Source organism: Epinephelus lanceolatus, chromosome 24 (assembly GCF_041903045.1).
Source record: "Epinephelus lanceolatus isolate andai-2023 chromosome 24, ASM4190304v1, whole genome shotgun sequence".
In the NCBI taxonomy this organism is placed as follows: domain Eukaryota; kingdom Metazoa; phylum Chordata; class Actinopteri; order Perciformes; family Serranidae; genus Epinephelus; species Epinephelus lanceolatus.
The window spans coordinates 24,272,213-24,291,376 of record NC_135757.1 but is presented as its reverse complement, the minus strand read 5'-3'; the positions used below and the strand labels follow the sequence as shown (position 1 = coordinate 24,291,376).

Here is a 19,164-nt window from a genome sequence, read left to right as displayed (position 1 = left end):
TTCCATTTGTAGTCCTGCTTTGCTTTTAAAATCCCAATTTTCACCTCCTTAGTGGCTGTGTGCAGCTCGGAGGCTGCTCCATGTTTAAAAGCAAGTCTCTTGGCCTGTATACAAGCCGTAACTGACCTAGTGACCCATGGCTTATTGTTGGGAAACACTTTTACACGCCTGCAGGGAATGATCATGTCCCGTCTGGTTGGACAGGTTACATATTGATAAAAGTCAGGTAGTGTCTTTTTAAGGGAGACATGGTTGAAATCACCCAGTATGAAGATCGGTGCATCAGGTGAGACAGATTGCAGTTTCTGCACCACATCATGGATGACACTGCAGGCAGAAGAGGCATTGGCATGCGGACGTTTCCCTGAAGTTCGTCCATCTTATTCCGGAGGGACTGGGCGTTCCCCAGGATCATCGAAGGCAGGGGAACCCGGTTGAGCCTCAGCTTCCTCATGCGTAGCCGCACACTTCCCCTCTTTCCTCGCTTCCTCCTTCGTCTTCTCTCCCTCCGTTTATCACCACCAGTTCTTGTGTTAGGCAGTTTAAGGATGTGATCCGGAATCTGTGTCGTGATATCTGACACGTCAGCCGGCACTATGTATTTAAGTTGGAGCAGTTCATTTCTGCTATACTGCAGCCTATCACCACTAACAGTCCAGCTGTCATTCAGAGTGAGCAGGAGAAACAGTAGCCAGAAACACACCGTAGGGTGAAGAAAGTCCATTTTAGCCACGCTGTCTATCAAGACTCCACAAGGAGTGTAAAGCAGAACATGAAACAACTTACAAACAACTAAAAACAACAAACAAATAAAAATACGGGGACGCCAAACTCTCTGACGGGTCGCTGCGTGCGCATGCGCCCCGAGACCCAAATAGACTCTAAATGCAATAATAACCCTCAATCCTGCAAAAAAAAACTATATGCAATATACTGTTTTTATGCAATGACTGGGTGCGTATGACTGTGTGTTTGTTATGTATGCTGCTAATGTTGTTATGTGTTTATAATTATCCTTTTTTAGATTTTTAATAGACTCAATGATGCACTGACTGGAGAGCACTTTAAATGTCGTTTTACTTGTGACAATGACAATAAAGACCTATTCTGTTCAAGTGGGTCCGTACTGAGATGTTGGCTACACTGTGGACATTTTGGGCTTCATTGTGTAGATATTGGGTGTCATGAAAAAGTCCACTGCCCCCCTTAACTTTTGTAGGTACTGCAAGATTTTCAGCTTTTGACAGGGATGTTGTAGAAGCACATTTTTTTCCCAAAATGCTGAGAAAAATCCCAGGAGGTCGGAGCTGCGGTCAAAAAAATTTTAGGACCTCATGAAAAGGGTCAAAAATAGGGTCAAAGGACACCCAACTTTGAAATCCACTTTTGCAGTTTTAATATCCAACTTTGCAGTACTAACCGAATACCGGACCCTAATTAGGGGTTAGGACCCTTTTTTTAAAAAAAGGGCCTATGTTCCCCGGGTCCTTCTGGGGAAAAGCGGGCAACATAGAACCCTTATTCCCCGCTTTGTATGGGAAACATAGGACCCGGGGAACATAGGTACGCTCCCGTTAAAAGGTAGCCCATTCTGACACCTCTTCCTTTTCGGGCTACTTTTCATAGTTAAAAGGTAGCCCATTCTGACACCTCTTCCTTTTTGGGCTACTTTTCATAGTTAAAAGAACGCCTATTTTGACATCTTCTTCAATTAGTCAGCCCAGGATTAAAGGGCTACCTTCTCCATTAGAAAATTAGCCCAGATGAAATATGTAAGCTTTGGCTGTTTTTTACTAAACTTTACTAAATGAAATAACTTGCACATAACACCCTGGCAACCTGGAAAGGAGGTAAGTTGTGGTTTGGGGGCACTTTGGTTTGCCTGTGTGATCTTAGAGCCTCTCAAAAATATCCAGAGGCTCTAAGATCACACAGGCAGTAAGCCTCCACGCCACGTCACGGCAGTACCCATGCGGAGGTTGTTGTTGTTTTTATTTGGTTTTTTTGGGGGTTTTTTGTGTGTGGTTTTTTTTATTTGTTATTTTGTTGTTGTTGTTTTTCAACTTTCATTGAATTATAGTTTACAAAAATATAAAAGCAAACAATACAAAATCAGAACTTGAAATATAAGAAAAAACTGTGAAGAACAACGAACACACACTAAACACACACTACATCTTTTTAAGTACAACAAGGGCCCCCCTCGCCCTAACTGCTTTTCTTGGGGAAACTTCTTTGGTGAGAGCCCCACCTTCTCCTTCACCTTTTTTGCCCAGGCCTGCGATGACATCCTGGCCATCTTTGGCGCCTTCACCTTCGGAAAAGAGAACAGGTTGACACTGAGCTCAGTGAATTTGGACTGTTGTGTGATAGTGATTACATGGTTTTCACTTACTCTGCCCTCAGCAGCGGAGGAGGAGGCCGCAGTGGAGGAGGAGGCCGCAGTGGAGGAGGAGGCCGCAGCGGAGGAGGAGGCTGCAGTGGAGGTGGAGGCCGCAGCGGAGGAGGAGGCTGCAGTGGAGGAGGAGGCTGCAGTGGAGGAGGAGGCTGCAGTGGAGGTGGTGACCGCAGTGGAGGTGGAGGCCGCAGTGGAGGTGGTGACTGCAGCGGAGGAGGAGGCAGCAGCGGAGGTGGAGGTTGCAGCGGAGGTGGAGGTTGCAGCGGAGGTGGAGGCCACAGTGGAGGAGGAGGCTGCAGCGGAGGAGGAGGCCGCAGTGGAGGAGGAGGTTGCAGCGGAGGAGGAGGCCGCAGCTGAGAGTTCTGCCTCTTCCTCTCTCAATGACAACCAGATAAACATGTCCCTCATCTGCTTTGCCCTTTTTACAGTTTTGTGCAGGGTGCAGAACTTCTCCTGTGTCTCTGCACTGTGGCACATGAAGGAGAAGAGCTTCGTCCTCATCTCCTCATCATTAGTTTCAAAGTTCTACAAAAGACAAATTCATGTTTGGGTCAGTATGGATTAAATTTACCCCGTGAAAATCAAACGTCAGGTCTCTGTGATACTCACATATGTTGAGACGGCTGTCCTCAAGTCAAGGAGGCTGGGGGAACCTGGGAGGCCCATCTCGGACCAGGCCTGGCGCACATACTGCACCAGGGGCCTCATTTATAAAAGAGTGCTTAGGATTCATACTAAAAGTTGACGTGCGCCCAAAAGCTGAAAATGGCACGCGCCAAAAAATAATCTGATTTATAAAACCGTGCACACGCACACTTGTACGCAATGTTCTCTTTATAAATCACAGACCTCCTGGAGTTGTGCGCACCCAGATCTGCCTCATATTCCACCCTCTACACGCCCTAGTTCAACCATAAATGGTCATGCAAATCACCTCATGAATGCGATCTGCATATAAATAAGCCGGCATGCGAGTGTTCTCTCCTTGTGAGTCACGGCGACAGGTGTGAGAAACGAACCAAAAAACTGAATTTCTCCGAGACCGAGCTAGAGACCGTTTAACGGGAGGTGGAGGACTGAAGAAAGATTTTATTTGGTGGCCACAGCAGCGGGATCACTAATAAAAGAAAGCGAAAAAAGTGGCAACGCATCAACGCTGCTGATGCTGTCAGCTGTGTCTGTGGGACTGCACGGACAGTGCCATCTTGCACAATTACGCACGAGGGTCACCGCAGTATCTATATGTTTATGGCAATTAGTCTGATCAGACACCCGGCCTGAATTACAGCATGAACCAGTGGTATCCCTGTCCCAAAATACAACGTGTAATCTGAAATACAATTCAAAGATGAAAGTGTAATAGGCGAACACGTTTCTTCATGCCGGTTTTGTCATGAACAGCACATGTCTAAGTAGGGCTGATGAAATGAGTGTAACAGTTGTGCTTAATGGCTGTATTTCGAGACATGATAAATGCACTGGAAATATTTAGCTAAATAAATAAATATATTCCATGCAGTCGCGCCGTCCTCTCCCCCTCCTGCGCTCACAGAGTGGACAATTAGACATTAGAGGCAGTGCAGATTAAATACGTATTTAGAAAGAATTTCAATTCAGGATTTGAGTTTGTTTTACAATGTTTTTATGAAACAATTATCACTCACTCCAAGCGCAAAATAAGGCTGCTGGATTTTTTCCAATGATAACGTGGATCTAAGGTGGATATAGCGTGACATTAAATTTGTGTGAGACATCAATAATCTGACTCCACTTCTCCACCTCGCCGTCTGCGTCGCCACTTCCCAGTGTCTCCAAAATGTGCGCACGCATGACTCAGAGTTTGCTTACAGGTGCGCACATTCTCCCGCCAAGTTTATTTTTATAAATCACAACCTTTGCGTGGTTTGAACCACAACCTTTGCGTGGCTTGAAAGTGGCGTACGCCACTTTCAAGCCCCGTTTTGTGTGTAAGCAAGTTTTATAAATGAGGCCCCAGGTCTTTGGCCTCGGCCCGGCCAAGCGACGTAAAAAAAAAATTGTTTAGTGGCACAGACCGGTTACGGAGCCGGAGCCACCGGGTGAACCATGCATACTCCTCCGGCTCCAGGTAAATCTGTAATGACCCAGAGTTCCTCACAGTTTTGTGATCCATGACCTGCAACAGACAGAGATGACAGAAAACAGAGAGAGCAGTCAGTTGGATAAACCCATGAAAACAAAATTTAACCTGATTTTGAAAGTGATCACTTTATGAAAAGGTTTGAAATTACACTGAAATTTACATTGATCAGGTAGCCACTGTCCTGGTCCCCCACAGCCTCCTTGACCTCCGACACCCTCATCCTCGTGAGGACCCCCGACCTGTGTCCATAGATGCTGCACAGGTAGGCAGCCAGGTAGCCAAAAAACCTGTAACGGGTTTTAGGGTCTTTTGGCGGGGCCTTTTCAATGTCCTCTGAAATGAGAGTTAAAGAGAGAAGAGAATAATGAATAATGATGTATATCAGAAGACTACAGCGTGTGTGTGTGTGTGTGTGTGTGTGTGTGTGTGTGCCTGACATTTGGCCAGGTCTGCCTTGGCCACCAGTCTCTGCTGTTTTTTTTTGTTTTACAAGAAACTGGTGGCCAAGGACAGTGCGACCAATGTCCCTGTAGATCTTTTTGAGCTCTTTGAAGATGAGGGACAACTTCTGGGTGGATATTCTGAAATACTTGGGGGGGTGTCCCTCACGTATTCTATAAACGATATCGCCTGGCCAACAAATAAGATGACTGTGGTGGGAGCCAGTCCAAATGCTCTCAAAAGAGCAGGGTAGCTGTGGAAAGACCAGTCTGGATTTAGTCTCTGTCATTCATTTGTTTTCAGTACTTACTAAGGTTACGTCTTTCAAAGTTCACTACTGACGACTTCAAAAGAAGGACGTTGTCCAAAAACTCCCATGTCCAGTACTTTATTGATGACCACCCAACATCATGTATTTGATGAAGACTTTTGTTCGTGTGGTCTTTGACACAGTGTTTTGCTGCATTTTTGTGCCACGCCACAAAATCAGCGTACTTATCAATGTATTTGTCTGTGAAAATGAAACATGTGATGATGAATGTAGCATGAAAACACTCCACACACCTGCACAAATATAGAATGTGTAATTTCTTACCCATGGAGGTGCCAAAGCAGATCTTCCTCACACTTTGCTTTTCCTTTGAAGTATGGCTTCAGGGCTGTGAATATTTTGGTCAGTTGAGGGCTGAGGTGCTGGGCTTCCTCCTAGGAAAAAAACATAATACAAACATCATTAACATGACCACATAACCTCCTTGGTTCAAAACTTGGTAAAGATTTGTAAAATTATTGATGAACTAAACCATCTCACTCACCTCACTGGTGGTCTCCTCCACTGTAGCAGACGCAGGCACAGAAGAAGACGACTTCCTCTTTACTGTCCGTGATGGCTGCTGCTGGGCCTCTTCCTCCTGCTGCTCCTCCTCCTCCTCAGCGCCCTCGCAGGCGGAGGGGGGTGAGGCCTGTTGCTGCTGCTGCTGCACCTCTTCCCCCTCCTCCTCTGAGCTGTCAGAGGAGGAGGAGGAGGGTCCCGCCTGCTGCTGCTGCTGCCGTGGCTGCCGCTTCTGCTTAGTCAGGAGGAGGAAAGACAAGATATATACAGTACAGGCCAAAAGTTTGGACACACCTTCTCATTCAATGCGTTTTCTTTATTTTCATGACTATTTACATTGTAGATTCTCACTGAAGGCATCAAAACTATGAATGAACACATGTGGAGTTATGTACTTAACAAAAAAAGGTGAAATAACTGAAAACATGTTTTATATTCTAGTTTCTTCAAAATAGCCACCCTTTGCTCTGATTACTGCTTTGCACACTCTTGGCATTCTCTTCATGAGCTTCAAGAGGTAGTCACCTGAAATGGTTTTCCAACAGTCTTGAAGGAGTTCCCAGAGGTGTTTAGCACTTGTTGGCCCCTTTGCCTTCACTCTGCGGTCCAGCTCACCCCAAACCATCTCGATTGGGTTCAGGTCCGGTGACTGTGGAGGCCAGGTCATCTGCCGCAGCACTCCATCACTCTCCTTCTTGGTCAAATAGCCCTTACACAGCCTGGAGGTGTGTTTGGGGTCATTGTCCTGTTGAAAAATAAATGATCGTCCAACTAAACGCAAACCGGATGGGATGGCATGTCGCTGCAGGATGCTGTGGTAGCCATGCTGGTTCAGTGTGCCTTCAATTTTGAATAAATCCCCAACAGTGTCACCAGCAAAACACCCCCACACCATCACACCTCCTCCTCCATGCTTCACAGTGGGAACCAGGCATGTGGAATCCATCCGTTCACCTTTTCTGCGTCTCACAAAGACACGGCGGTTGGAACCAAAGATCTCAAATTTGGACTCATCAGACCAAAGCACAGATTTCCACTGGTCTAATGTCCATTCCTTGTGTTTCTTGGCCCAAACAAATCTCTTCTGCTTGTTGCCTCTCCTTAGCAGTGGTTTCCTAGCAGCTATTTGACCATGAAGGCCTGATTGGCGCAGTCTCCTCTTAACAGTTGTTCTAGAGATGGGTCTGCTGCTAGAACTCTGTGTGGCATTCATCTGGTCTCTGATCTGAGCTGCTGTTAACTTGCCATTTCTGAGGCTGGTGACTCGGATGAACTTATCCTCAGAAGCAGAGGTGACTCTTGGTCTTCCTTTCCTGGGTCGGTCCTCATGTGTGCCAGTTTCGTTGTAGCGCTTGATGGTTTTTGTGACTCCACTTGGGGACACATTTAAAGTTTTTGCAATTTTCCGCACTGACTGACCTTCATTTCTTAAAGTAATGATGGCCACTCGTTTTTCTTTAGTTAGCTGATTGGGTCTTGCCATAATATGAATTTTAACAGTTGTCCAATAGGGCTGTCGGCTGTGTATTAACCTGACTTCTGCACAACACAACTGATGGTCCCAACCCCATTGATAAAGCAAGAAATTCCACTAATTAACCCTGATAAGGCACACCTGTGAAGTGGAAACCATTTCAGGTGACTACCTCTTGAAGCTCATGGAGAGAATGCCAAGAGTGTGCAAAGCAGTAATCAGAGCAAAGGGTGGCTATTTTGAAGAAACTAGAATATAAAACATGTTTTCAGTTATTTCACCTTTTTTTGTTAAGTACATAACTCCACATGTGTTCATTCATAGTTTTGATGCCTTCAGTGAGAATCTACAATGTAAATAGTCATGAAAATAAAGAAAACGCATTGAATGAGAAGGTGTGTCCAAACTTTTGGCCTGTACTGTATATATCTATATATATATATATCTATATATATATATATATATATATATATATATATAAGAAAAAAATTTAAACACAGGACTGCAAATTAATGATGATGTACTCATTTTTCATTTACTCACCTTGAGGTCAGCAATGACTTTCCTCAGGTCCCGCACCTCCCGCTCCAACTCCCGGACCCTTCTTCTGCTATTGCAGCAGGACGAGTTTTGGCACAAGTTGGGCCCCTGCTCGGGCTCATCCTCTGTGTCCTCCTGCAGGTCCAGAGTGCTTTGTAGCGGTGGTGTTGGATTCGTGGCCCTCAGGGACGCCAGCTGCCTGATTGCTGAAGTGCGTGTCAGGGCCTGGATTTCCCTCTTCACCCTCTGTCGCGTGACATCAGCGTGCCCCCTAACATGCTTCTCCAGGTGGGGAAGGTAAGGGGAGCAGAGGGGGAACGGACACGGCCCTGGGTCCACTGCAGTGCGGCCAGTGGCCAGATTGTTCAGTATGCTCCTCTCCTTGGGGTTGAGAAGCCCGTGGCTCTCACGGAGGTGCTTAGACAGGGCTTTGAGCTCCTTCCCACAAATGGGGCATTCACCCGTGGTCTTGGGTTTTGTGATCTATAAAAGTAAAGAAAGGAAAAATAATTCTGTGATGAGGGAACTGTGTCTGTCAGCTGCAACATCCCTCAGCAAGAGCACAAGTAAAAAGGAAAGGAAATTAAGGAAAAAATATATATTAATCCTCTATTACATGAAATATTACCTCAACATGATAAAAAATTTTTTTGCATGTTTTAATTACTTAATGTCTTAAATAACAAACATATTTTTTTTAAAAAAAAAATCTTACAAAATGTTAAGGGGGGGTCGTTGGTATGGCAACGCTATGCAATAGAGGGTTAATTAAAAGGAATGAAGAAAACAATATGAATAAAAGGGAATTAAGAAAATACTGTAGCGTCCGCCAGGACGTGTGGAAGGATCAATCAATCAATCAATTTTATTTATAAAGCCCAATATCACAAATCACAATTTGCCTCACAGGGCTTTACAGCATACGACATCCCTCTGTCCTTATGACCCTCACAGCTGATCAGGAAAAACTCCACAAAAAAAAAACCTTTAACGGGGAAAAAACGGTAGAAACCTCAAGGATGACGCGGTTATTCGGCAAACCACCATTTATTACTCCACAGTTCAGGTTACTGTTGGCCGTAACCACGCCAAAACAACCACAAAACAACAATTAACTCGAACCATGCACTGCCGCTCTCTCCTCCGGCTTGCTACACACACACACACACACCCACACACACACACACACAAGCACACACACACAAGCACACACACACACACACACACACGACGAGTGTGGCCAAGGCCTGATCAGGAGTCACTTCCAGACACACTGTCACCACTAATTAACGGGTCTTTCTTTGTCAAAACTCGACCAAAAACATTAAAAACATTTAATAAACGTCCATCTTTAACCAATTACGGACACAAATGAGCCTGTTGAGTGATTTGGTGTCCTAAATCGTCAAAGAGCAGAGTTTAACTTCAATTAGTTCAACTAAGATGACAAAAATGCCAAGTTAAAAATATTAGAATCCTAATCACCCTCCAGTCCGACTTGAAAACACGAGAACTTTACTCCTTCTCTCTCTCTCTCTCTCTCTCTCTGGCTTTTTGTCCTCTGTCCCTCTGTTCACCTCTGGCTCATCTCCTTCTCTCTCTCTGATGCTCTCTCTCTCTCTCTCTCTCTCTCTGGCTTTTTGTCCTCTGTCCCTCTGTTCACCTCTGGCTCATCTCCTTCTCTCTCTCTGATGCTCTCTCTCTCTCTCTCTCTCTCTCTGATGCTCTCTCTCTCTCTCTCTCTCTCTCTCTCTGGCTTTTTGTCCTCTGTGCCTCTGTTCACCTCTGGCTCATCTCCTTCTCTCTCTCTGATGCTCTCTCTCTCTCTCTCTCTCTCTCTGGCTTTTTGTCCTCTGTCCCTCTGTTCACCTCTGGCTCATCTCCTTCTCTCTCTCTGATGCTCTCTCTCTCTCTCTCTCTCTCTCTCTCTCTGGCTTTTTGTCCTCTGTCCCTCTGTTCACCTCTGGCTCATCTCCTTCTCTCTCTCTGATGCTCTCTCTCTCTCTCTCTCTCTCTCTCTCTCTCTGGCTTTTTGTCCTCTGTCCCTCTGTTCACCTCTGGCTCATCTCCTTCTCTCTCTCTCTCTCTCTCTGGCTTTTTGTCCTCTGTCCCTCTGTTCACCTCTGGCTCATCTCCTTCTCTCTCTCTGATGCTCTCTCTCTCTCTCTCTCTCTCTCTCTCTGGCTTTTTGTCCTCTGTCCCTCTGTTCACCTCTGGCTCATCTCCTTCTCTCTCTCTGATGCTCTCTCTCTGTCTCTCTTTCTCTCTCTCTCTCTCTCTCTGGCTTTTTGTCCTCTGTCCCTCTGTTCACCTCTGGCTCATCTCCTTCTCTCTCTCTGATGCTCTCTCTCTCTCTCTCTCTCTCTCTCTCTCTCTGGCTTTTTGTCCTCTGTCCCTCTGTTCACCTCTGGCTCATCTCCTTCTCTCTCTCTGATGCTCTCTCTCTCTCTCTCTCTCTCTCTCTCTCTCTCTGGCTTTTTGTCCTCTGTCCCTCTGTTCACCTCTGGCTCATCTCCTTCTCTCTCTCTGATGCTCTCTCTCTGTCTCTCTCTCTCTCTCTCTCTCTCTCTCTGGCTTTTTGTCCTCTGTCCCTCTGTTCACCTCTGGCTCATCTCCTTCTCTCTCTCTGATGCTCTCTCTCTCTCTCTCTCTGGCTTTTTGTCCTCTGTCCCTCTGTTCACCTCTGGCTCATCTCCTTCTCTCTCTCTCTCTCTCTCTCTCTCTCTCTCTCTCTCTCTGGCTTTTTGTCCTCTGTCCCTCTGTTCACCTCTGGCTCATCTCCTTCTCTCTCTCTGATGCTCTCTCTCTCTCTCTCTCTCTCTCTGGCTTTTTGTCCTCTGTCCCTCTGTTCACCTCTGGCTCATCTCCTTCTCTCTCTCTGATGCTCTCTCTCTCTCTCTCTCTCTGGCTTTTTGTCCTCTGTCCCTCTGTTCACCTCTGGCTCATCTCCTTCTCTCTCTCTGATGCTCTCTCTCTCTCTCTCTGGCTTTTTGTCCTCTGTCCCTCTGTTCACCTCTGGCTCATCTCCTTCTCTCTCTCTGATGCTCTCAATTTCAATTTCAATTTCAATAAGCTTTATTGGCATGACTGTAGATTAACAATATTGCCAAAGACATTAAAAATTTACAAATAAAGTACAATAATAAAAGTAAGTCAGAAAACTATAAAAAAAAAGATTAAATATATGATATATAATACAAAATACACCAATCTACAATACAATACACCAATATATAATATAGAAAAAAAAATGAATAAAGAAAAATGTAGGTTGTGAGTTACAAGGACTGTAAATATAGACAGGTGTGTCAGGTGTTGTGATGGTTGTCCCTCAGGCTGTGGCATAACCTGACATATTTTGCTGCTGCTAAGCTGCTGACTCTGTTCTCTCCAAGGATGTGTTGCATTTTAGTTTGATCAGGCAGAGAATCAAAGTCAGTGACTTTATGTTTTATTTTTGAGAGGAAGTCGGCTCTGATGTGTTCATACTTGCTGCAGTGCAACAGGAAGTGTGTCTCTGTCTCCGCTTGTCTGTGTGGACAGAGCTCACACAACCTGTCCTCTCTGGGCAGCCAGGTCTGCCTGTGTCTGCCCGTCTCTATGGCCAAGCTGTGGTCACTGAGTCTGTACATGGTCAAAGTCTTCCTCAGTTTCTCATCAGTCACGGTGCTCAGATATTCTGCCACTGTGTACTGTCTGTTTAGAGCCAAATAACACTGAAGTTTGCTTTGCATTTTTGTGGTCGATGTCCAATAGTTAATGTAATGTTCTTTTTGTTTCTCTATAATTTGGTGGGTCCAGATTGTGTGAGGGCTGTCCTGAGGTCTTGTGCTGTTAGAGGAGCTGAGCCTCAGGACCAGCTGGCTGAGGGGGCTCTTCTCCATGCTCTCCTCTTGGCATTGCAGAGCTTTGTAGTGGTAGGAGTTGGGGTCACTTGTTTTAAGGTGTTTATAAAATTTGATGGCTCTTTTTTGAATTCTAATTAAAAGGGGGAACTGGCCTAGCTCAGCTCGGCACCCGTTGTTGGGGGTGTTCCTGTGCACTCTGAGGATGCTCTTGCAAATCTCTGTATGCAGGATTTCGATGGGGTGTTTGTCCCATTTTTCAAAATCTTGATTTGCAAGAGGACCCCACACCTCACTACCATACAGAATAATTGGTTCAATTATAGATTTGAATATTTTGAGCCAGATTCTAATGGGTATATTAATGTTTGAAGATTTCTTTATAGCATAGAAAGCCCTTCTTCCCCTCTCTCTGAGATCATCAACAGCCAGGTTAAAGTTTCCCGTGGACGTGATGTGTAGTCCTAAGTATGTGTAGTCGTGTGTGTGCTCCACCTCATGAGAGCCCAGGAAAAACCTGGTTTGGTCTCCCTGACCCCTGGGTCGTTTCTGGAATATCATAATTTTGGTTTTGTCCAGATTAACTGTCAGGGCCCAGGTCTGACAGAAGGTTTGCAGGTGATCCAGTTGCTGTTGTAGTGCTTCATTTGATGGAGCCAGCAATATGAGATCATCTGCAAAAAGTAGGCATTTAACCTGTGTGTCAGACAGAGTGAGACCAGGGATGTCAGATAGTTCTAGTGATTTGGCCAGTTCATCGATATAAATGTTGAAGAGGGTGGGGCTGAGACTGCAGCCCTGTTTTACTCCTCTACTCTGGGGGAAGAAATCTGTTTCCATGTTGTTAATTTTAACAGCACATTTCATATGACTGTACATGGTTTTGATGATGTCATAGACCTTTCCCCCTACACCCTTCTCAATTAATTTTAAGAACAGTCCATCATGCCAAATTGAGTCGAATGCTTTTTTGAAGTCCACAAAACAAGAGAAGATTTTCCTCTTGTTTTGATGGACGTCTTTATTAATGAGGGTGTGAAGGGTGTAGATATGGTCTGTTGTTCTATGTTTGGGTGTGAATCCTATCTGGCTCTTGCTCAGGACATCATGTTCTCTGAGGAAGTCTTGCAGTCGGCTGTTTAGGATGCTGCAGAACAACTTCCCCAGGTTGCTGCTGACACAGATGCCTCGGTAATTGTTTGGGTCGAATTTGTTTCCACTTTTAAAGATTGGTGTGATGATTCCTTCACTCCAGAGGTCAGGGAAATGTCCGACACCCAGAATAAGGTTAAATAATTTTAATATGGCAATGTTAAATTTATGGTCATCAAATTTTAGCATTTCATTTAAAATGCCATCAGGACCGCTGGCTTTCTTTGGCTGCAGTGCCTGGATTTTAGCCAGCAGCTCTGCTTCAGTAATTTGGTAGTCTAGAGGGTTCTGGTTGTCTTTAATGACTGATTCTAAAATTTGTAATTTGTTGAGAAGATTGTTTTGGGCCGAATTCAGGGGAACAGCAGTATACAGACTTTCAAAGTGATTTTTCCAGATGTCACCATTTTGAATAGCCAATTCTTCTTTTTGTGGTTTGCTGAAAGAGTGCCATTTCTTCCAGAAGTCACTGGAGTCAATGGACTCTTCAATTATTTGTAACTGATGCCTCACATGCTGTTCTTCTTTAGTTCTGAGTGTTTTTCTGTATACTCTCAATGTTTCCCAGTACTGGAGGCGGAGCTCAGGGTTGTCAGGTTGTCTGTGTTTTTGATTTGACACATTTCTGAGAGTTTTTCTCAGTTGTCTGCATTCTGTGTCAAACCACTCGTCATTGGTCGGGTCTCTTGGTCTGTGGTGCTGGCGCTTTTTCAGACTGGATAAGTCTGCCACATGGTCAAATATGTTGTACATGTCCTGTACAGCCTGTCTGAGGCCGTCCTGATTGAGGGGATACGAGGTGGAAAGAAAACAGTCTAAATGGGATTGAAAGATTGGATTTTTGATTGCTGTCTGATATTCGTCTTTGCTTTTGTTTGTCCATTTATAAGGTTGTTTTCTGTAGGTCAGATTGCAGGGTTCTACTGTGTGAGGGTCGTTTGCTGTCGTTTTAATGTAGAGTGTGATTTTACTATGGTCTGATAAGGGGGTTAAGGGGCTGACTGTAAATGCTCTCAGGTAGAAGGGGTCTAGGTCAGTGATGCCATAGTCTACTGTGCTGTTGCCAAGAGGAGAGCTATGAGTGTAAAGACCGAATGAGTCCCCTTGAAGCCGACTGTTAACCATGTACAGACCCAATGTTCGGCAGAGCTGCAACAGTTGCTGCCCACTTTTATTGACAGTTTTGTCAAAGTTGTTTCTACGGGGGTGTGAAGGGAGGGGGGTGCTGACTTGACCAGGTATATGTTTGTCTCCCTGTGTGCTGATAAAGTCTGGTTCTGTACCAGTCCTGGCATTCAGGTCTCCACAGATCAGTACACTTCCCTGGGCCTGAAAGTAACTAATCTCATCTTCGAGAATGGAAAAACTGTCTTCATTAAAATAAGGGGATTGTGATGGGGGGATATATGCTGCACACAGGAATACATCTTTATCTGTGGTGATAAGGTCTTTTTTGATTTTGAGCCAAATTGAAAATTCTCCTTTTTTGATTAATTCAATGTATTGTACAAGGTTTGCCTTATACCAGATCAGCATTCCCCCTGAATCCCTTCCTTGTGTTACTCCCTTTAGTTTGGTGGACGGGGACATTATCTCTATGTAGCCTGAGGGACAACCAGTGGAGACATCTCCTCTACACCAAGTCTCTTGCAGTATAAACACATCTGCATTTTCTAACTCTCTAATAAAGTCTGAGGTCCTGCTCTTAAGGCCAAGAGCAGAAGATCTCAGACCCTGAACATTCAAACAAGAGATGACAAAAGATTTAGATTTCATTTAAAACTCAAAAGGCTGCATTTGGTGATCAAAATGAGACAAACTACTAAGTCAAAGAAAATAATTTAAGAGTATCTACATGACATATTATAAAAGGTAACAAATCAATAACTGGTATATTAAATAATCAATACTTGTTTTTTTAAACTGTATGAGAACAAGAAATACTCTAATAATAATAATTCATACAGTGTCTATTGTGGTACCTGTCCAATCAGATGAGAGCAAAGCAGGCTGAGCATCTGCTGAATGTCCTTCAGTTCATTGTGTGGGGGGGTGGTTAAGGTTGGTTCTGCTGCTCTCCGGACCACCTGGGCATAACTCAGTGGGCCAGGGTGTGGCTCTTGTCGCTGTGGTTGGGGTGGGGCCCCTAGGGACAGGAGTGACTGTGGTCTGGCTTGAGGGGGATCATGGTTGCCTTGGTGGGGTCTGATTTGGACATGATGTGGGTGGGGCTGAGGGTGGTCTTGTCTCCATTGTGTTGGTCTGGATGTTGGTTGAGGATGTCTTGGTGTTCTGTGGGGGTTGTGGGCTGATGTGCTCTTTCTGCGGGCCGTGGATTGGTCTCTGTTGAGAGCGACGCTTTTCAGTGTTTGGGCGAAGATGGGGACTGTGCTTTTAAACAGATGGACGTGGTCGTAGAGACAGCTGATGTCCAGGGTGGGGTGGTGGGCTAGGTGGACATTGGGTCTCCGTGCACAGTCTCTGGACAGGCTGCTGTTGATCCTGTGGATGGTGTCAGGGTGGAAGTCTTTCCTTGGGAGCAGAGTGGATATGACCACTCTGCTGTTGGGGAAGGTGGTGGAGGCTTTCTCTGTCACTCTCTTGAGTGACTCTGACACCCTCTCCTGCTGGCTCCGCAGATCATTGGTGCCAGTGTGGATGATGATGTGACTCGGAGATCCAAGCCGCTCCTCTGACAGCAGGTCTATGGCTTGGTGGGTGTTTGGACACCAGATTTTAGCCACTTTGTGGGTGGGGAAAAGTTTCTTTTCATTAAGGAATTTTCCATTGGAGTCGATGAGGAGGACAATGTCTGTCTTCTCTCTCTGTTGTGCTGGTCTGGTGGAATGAGGGGAGGTGCTGGTCTGTGGGCTGGATGTGGAGCTGGGGTTGGAGGTAGGTTCTTGGATTGGTGGGTCCTGGCTGCTCACAGGGTCCTGGTTGTGGTCTAGTTTTTCATCCAGGTCCTGTGTAGCTCCACCTCTCTCCTGAAGCTGTTCTGACAGAGTGGTGAGTGCTCTGCTGTGCTCCTCTCTCTCTCCTCTGAGCTCCTCCACCTCCTTTGACAGAGAGGTAAGTTCTCTCCTGTGCTCCTCTCTCTCTCCTCTGAGCTCCTCCACCTCCTTTGACAGAGAGGTAAGTTCTCTCCTGTGCTCCTCTCTCTCTCCTCTGAGCTCCTTCACCTCCTCTGTCAGAGCTGTCAGTGCTGCTAGACGCTGCTCTCTGTCCTGATGCAGCTCTCTGATCTCAGTCCTGAGCAGGCTCAGCTTTCTCCTGCAGCTGTCCCTGTCCTGCCTCAGCATGCCCAGCTCTGTGCTGATGGTGCAGGGATCAGGCTGAGCTGTGGTGGGCTGGCATGGCTGTTGGCTGATCAGCTCTCTCAGTTGTACTAGTTCTCTCTCCAGCTCTGTGAATTTCACCTTCAGTTCGGTGATGGTGCAGTTCAGCTGGGGGTCCTGGACCTGCTCTGGGCTGGTGGGCTCCTTCTCTTCAGGGGGCTGCTCAGTAGTTAGGCAGCTGGGAGCTGGGACCTGGGAACTGTCAGTGGAGCTAGATCTCTCCTGCTGGGCTCTTTCCTTTATAAGGAGGAAGTCCATCTCAAACAGTTTGAGGTTCCCCTGCACCATGATAGTCCCATTCTTGTATAAGTTTACTGTCATCATGAAAGTATCTGAATCCTCTGCTTCTTTTATTTTTATTTTCCAGCCGTTACAGATCCCCTCTTTTTTGACAGAGGGGTAGTGGGCACTGATGGCAGAGTGCCATGCTAGCGGCTGGTCTGTGAAGAGGATCAGGTTGCTGACCTCCCCGGTCTTGTAAAGATCAGAAAACAGGGTTTCTGGTCTTTCTTTTAGCAGTTTTTGTTTAAATGCCTTCCTGGCAGTCTCATTGGTTACATCAGGAGGATAGAGGAGAGGAACAGCCTCTGTACAGCCTTTGGTGGATTCCATCAGGCTCTGCTGCTGTTGAACTGCTGCTATTTAAATTCCTTGGCAACAGTTGCTAAGGGTCTTGTTTACAGCTAGCTGTGTTATGCTAGCTTAAGTTTATTTAGTGTTCAGCAATTTTTTGTTTCCTCTTTTTAAATGTTATATTTTCTTTCTGATGGTTCACTCACTTGCGTCTTCAGCTGTTTTCCTCCTCTTTGCTTGACCTTTTTTTTTTGTTGCTGGTTGGACAGTTAGGCTAACTGTCAGTTTGGCAGTTGGTTCCGTTGTTTTCCAGTCTATCACTGTTTTCTGAGGTTTTTGCTGTTTTTTTTCCTTCTTGGTAGATTTTTTTTTAAAAACAACAGTTTTCTCTTCTGTTTTCTTCCAGCTCTTAGAAGAACAGTAGTTTATCTCACTTTAAAACATCCAAAAAAGCAAAAATATTCAGGAGCTCATGTTCATGCTCATCTTCATGCTCATGGAATCTCTCTCTCTCTCTCTCTCTGGCTTTTTGTCCTCTGTCCCTCTGTTCACCTCTGGCTCATCTCCTTCTCTCTCTCTCTCTCTCTCTCTCTCTGGCTTTTTGTCCTCTGTCCCTCTGTTCACCTCTGGCTCATCTCCTTCTCTCTCTCTGATGCTCTCTCTCTCTCTCTCTCTCTCTCTCTCTCTCTCTGGCTTTTTGTCCTCTGTCCCTCTGTTCACCTCTGGCTCATCTCCTTCTCTCTCTCTGATGCTCTCTCTCTCTCTGGCTTTTTGTCCTCTGTCCCTCTGTTCAGCTCTGGCTCATCTCCTTCTCTGTCCTCCGCTCAGAGTGACAAGCAGACGTGACGCGAGGGGGAGGGGTCACATTTGACAGACAGGTCACTCTTTGCTGCCTCTGGAAAACAAAACAACAACAACAACAAAGAAACAAAACCAAACATAAAACAATAACTGTGCTCTGTGTTAAGTTTCTGTCCTCTTTTAAGTCACGTCTTAAAACCTACTTTTACAGGAAGGCTTTCTTACAGTAGCTTTGTTGTTTGACTCATTGTTTTTATCTGATTTTATTTCATCTAGTATTATTATTATTATTATTATTGTTATTACTATTAAGGTATTAAAAAGAAGAAGTCAAACTGGGCTACTAAAAAGGAAGCCCAGTTTGACTTGTTGTCTTTTTGGCCTACTTTTCATCGTTAAAAGGTAGCCCTTTAATCCTGAGCTGACTAATGTACACACTACTCAATTTGGCCTACTTTTCAACGGTAACTCTATGGGCCCTATAGGCGTTTTTGGGGTATTTTTACTGCCTTTACTTTTAAGTTCATATCACAGTCATTATAAAGGCTACATACACATGCTATATCTTGTTTTTTTCAGGACAATCTGGGCTAACCAGATTTGCCATCATTTCATGTCCTTCTATGTGCCTGTATTTTATATTAATTTTTATATCAATGAAAAAACAAATCTGTGTTACTAAATTCTTACATTTTTACATGTATCTCAGCATAGAAAGTTGGAAGAAGACATATTCTGCCATATATGAAGAGGGGAGACTCTCTGGAATCTGGCAATGTAAGAACCATGATGCTGGGACATTCTGTCACGTCACAGCTGTCCAAAACATATGGTTTGTGCCAGGCGGACATGACGGATTTGATGGATTTATAGCATGATGGGATGACAGCACAATGATGTGTGTGGTATCATTGGAAAGCTCTAGTCCTGTGCTTTCATGTGATATGTGTGGCATTTCTGTGCGAGGCTGCATTCGCGAGTAATCCATCCAAGAGTAATGTGTGTGCAGAGCTGAAAGCTCTGTTATTCATGATTTTAGTGTAACTATACCTTTTTTAATTTCGCTATAAAAACATTGGAATACTATCAAGTGCTTGGTCTTGTCGGAAAGCTACAATTTCGCTGTTTCACGTGATATGCGTGGCTTCTCGCTATGACGCACGGTCGCGGAGAAAATCAATAGAGAAAAACAGGTGTGAATTTGAACGCACTGTACGTCGGTCGGGCCCAAAGGGTTAAAGAGTGGCGCCAGCGTGTCTGTCACACACGCTCCTCACGTGCTGTGAGTGTGTGGCCCCATGTACAAGGCTGTTGCTGCAGCGGCCCTTTGCTGCATGTCATCCCCCCTCTCTGTCTCTCTCTCTCTCTCTCTCTGTCTCTCTCCCTTCACGCTTACCTGTCCTGTCCATTAACCCTGTAAAACCCACTGTTGCAAATTTACAACATCACTTTTAACAATTCTAAAAAAAGGCCTGCAAATGTTTTTTTTCCTCAAGACCACATTTACATAGTTAATGGGTCCTATTGTTTGTCCTCACAATGCTATTGGATAGAAGAAGTGTGTATAGGTCTGGTCATCTGGCCATGAACTCACTCTACCTGCAAACTTCCCGTTGAGCTCATCTCCTTTTTTTGCATGACTGGATTT

General features: G+C 45.2%; 1 protein-coding gene across 1 annotated transcript; it reads right to left on the bottom strand.

Annotated features, from left to right (window-relative positions):
• Nucleotides 1-205: 205 nt before the first annotated feature.
• LOC144461861 (uncharacterized) lies at nucleotides 206-4,329 on the bottom strand. Its single transcript, XM_078165526.1, has 4 exons — nucleotides 3,008-4,329; nucleotides 2,396-2,923; nucleotides 2,214-2,314; nucleotides 206-527 (listed from the first exon to the last, which is right to left on the bottom strand). The coding sequence occupies exons 1-4, from the start codon at nucleotides 3,104-3,106 to the stop codon at nucleotides 206-208; spliced, it is 1,050 nt and encodes a 349-aa protein (XP_078021652.1). The 5' UTR covers nucleotides 3,107-4,329.
• Nucleotides 4,330-19,164: the final 14,835 nt, after the last annotated feature.

What these genes read in the sequence shown, in the direction of transcription:
- LOC144461861 (XM_078165526.1), bottom strand. Translation starts at nt 3,106, where the DNA reads ATGAGGCCCCTGGTGCAGTATGTGCGCCAGGCCTGGTCCGAGATGGGC. An exon ending in CCTCCGCTGCTGAGGGCAGA is followed by an intron (nt 2,315 to 2,395) that starts GTAAGTGAAAAC and finishes TCTTTTCCGAAG; the next exon opens with GTGAAGGCGCCAAAGATGGC. An exon ending in AAGTTTCCCCAAGAAAAGCA is followed by an intron (nt 528 to 2,213) that starts GTTAGGGCGAGG and finishes GCCTAACACAAG; the next exon opens with AACTGGTGGTGATAAACGGA.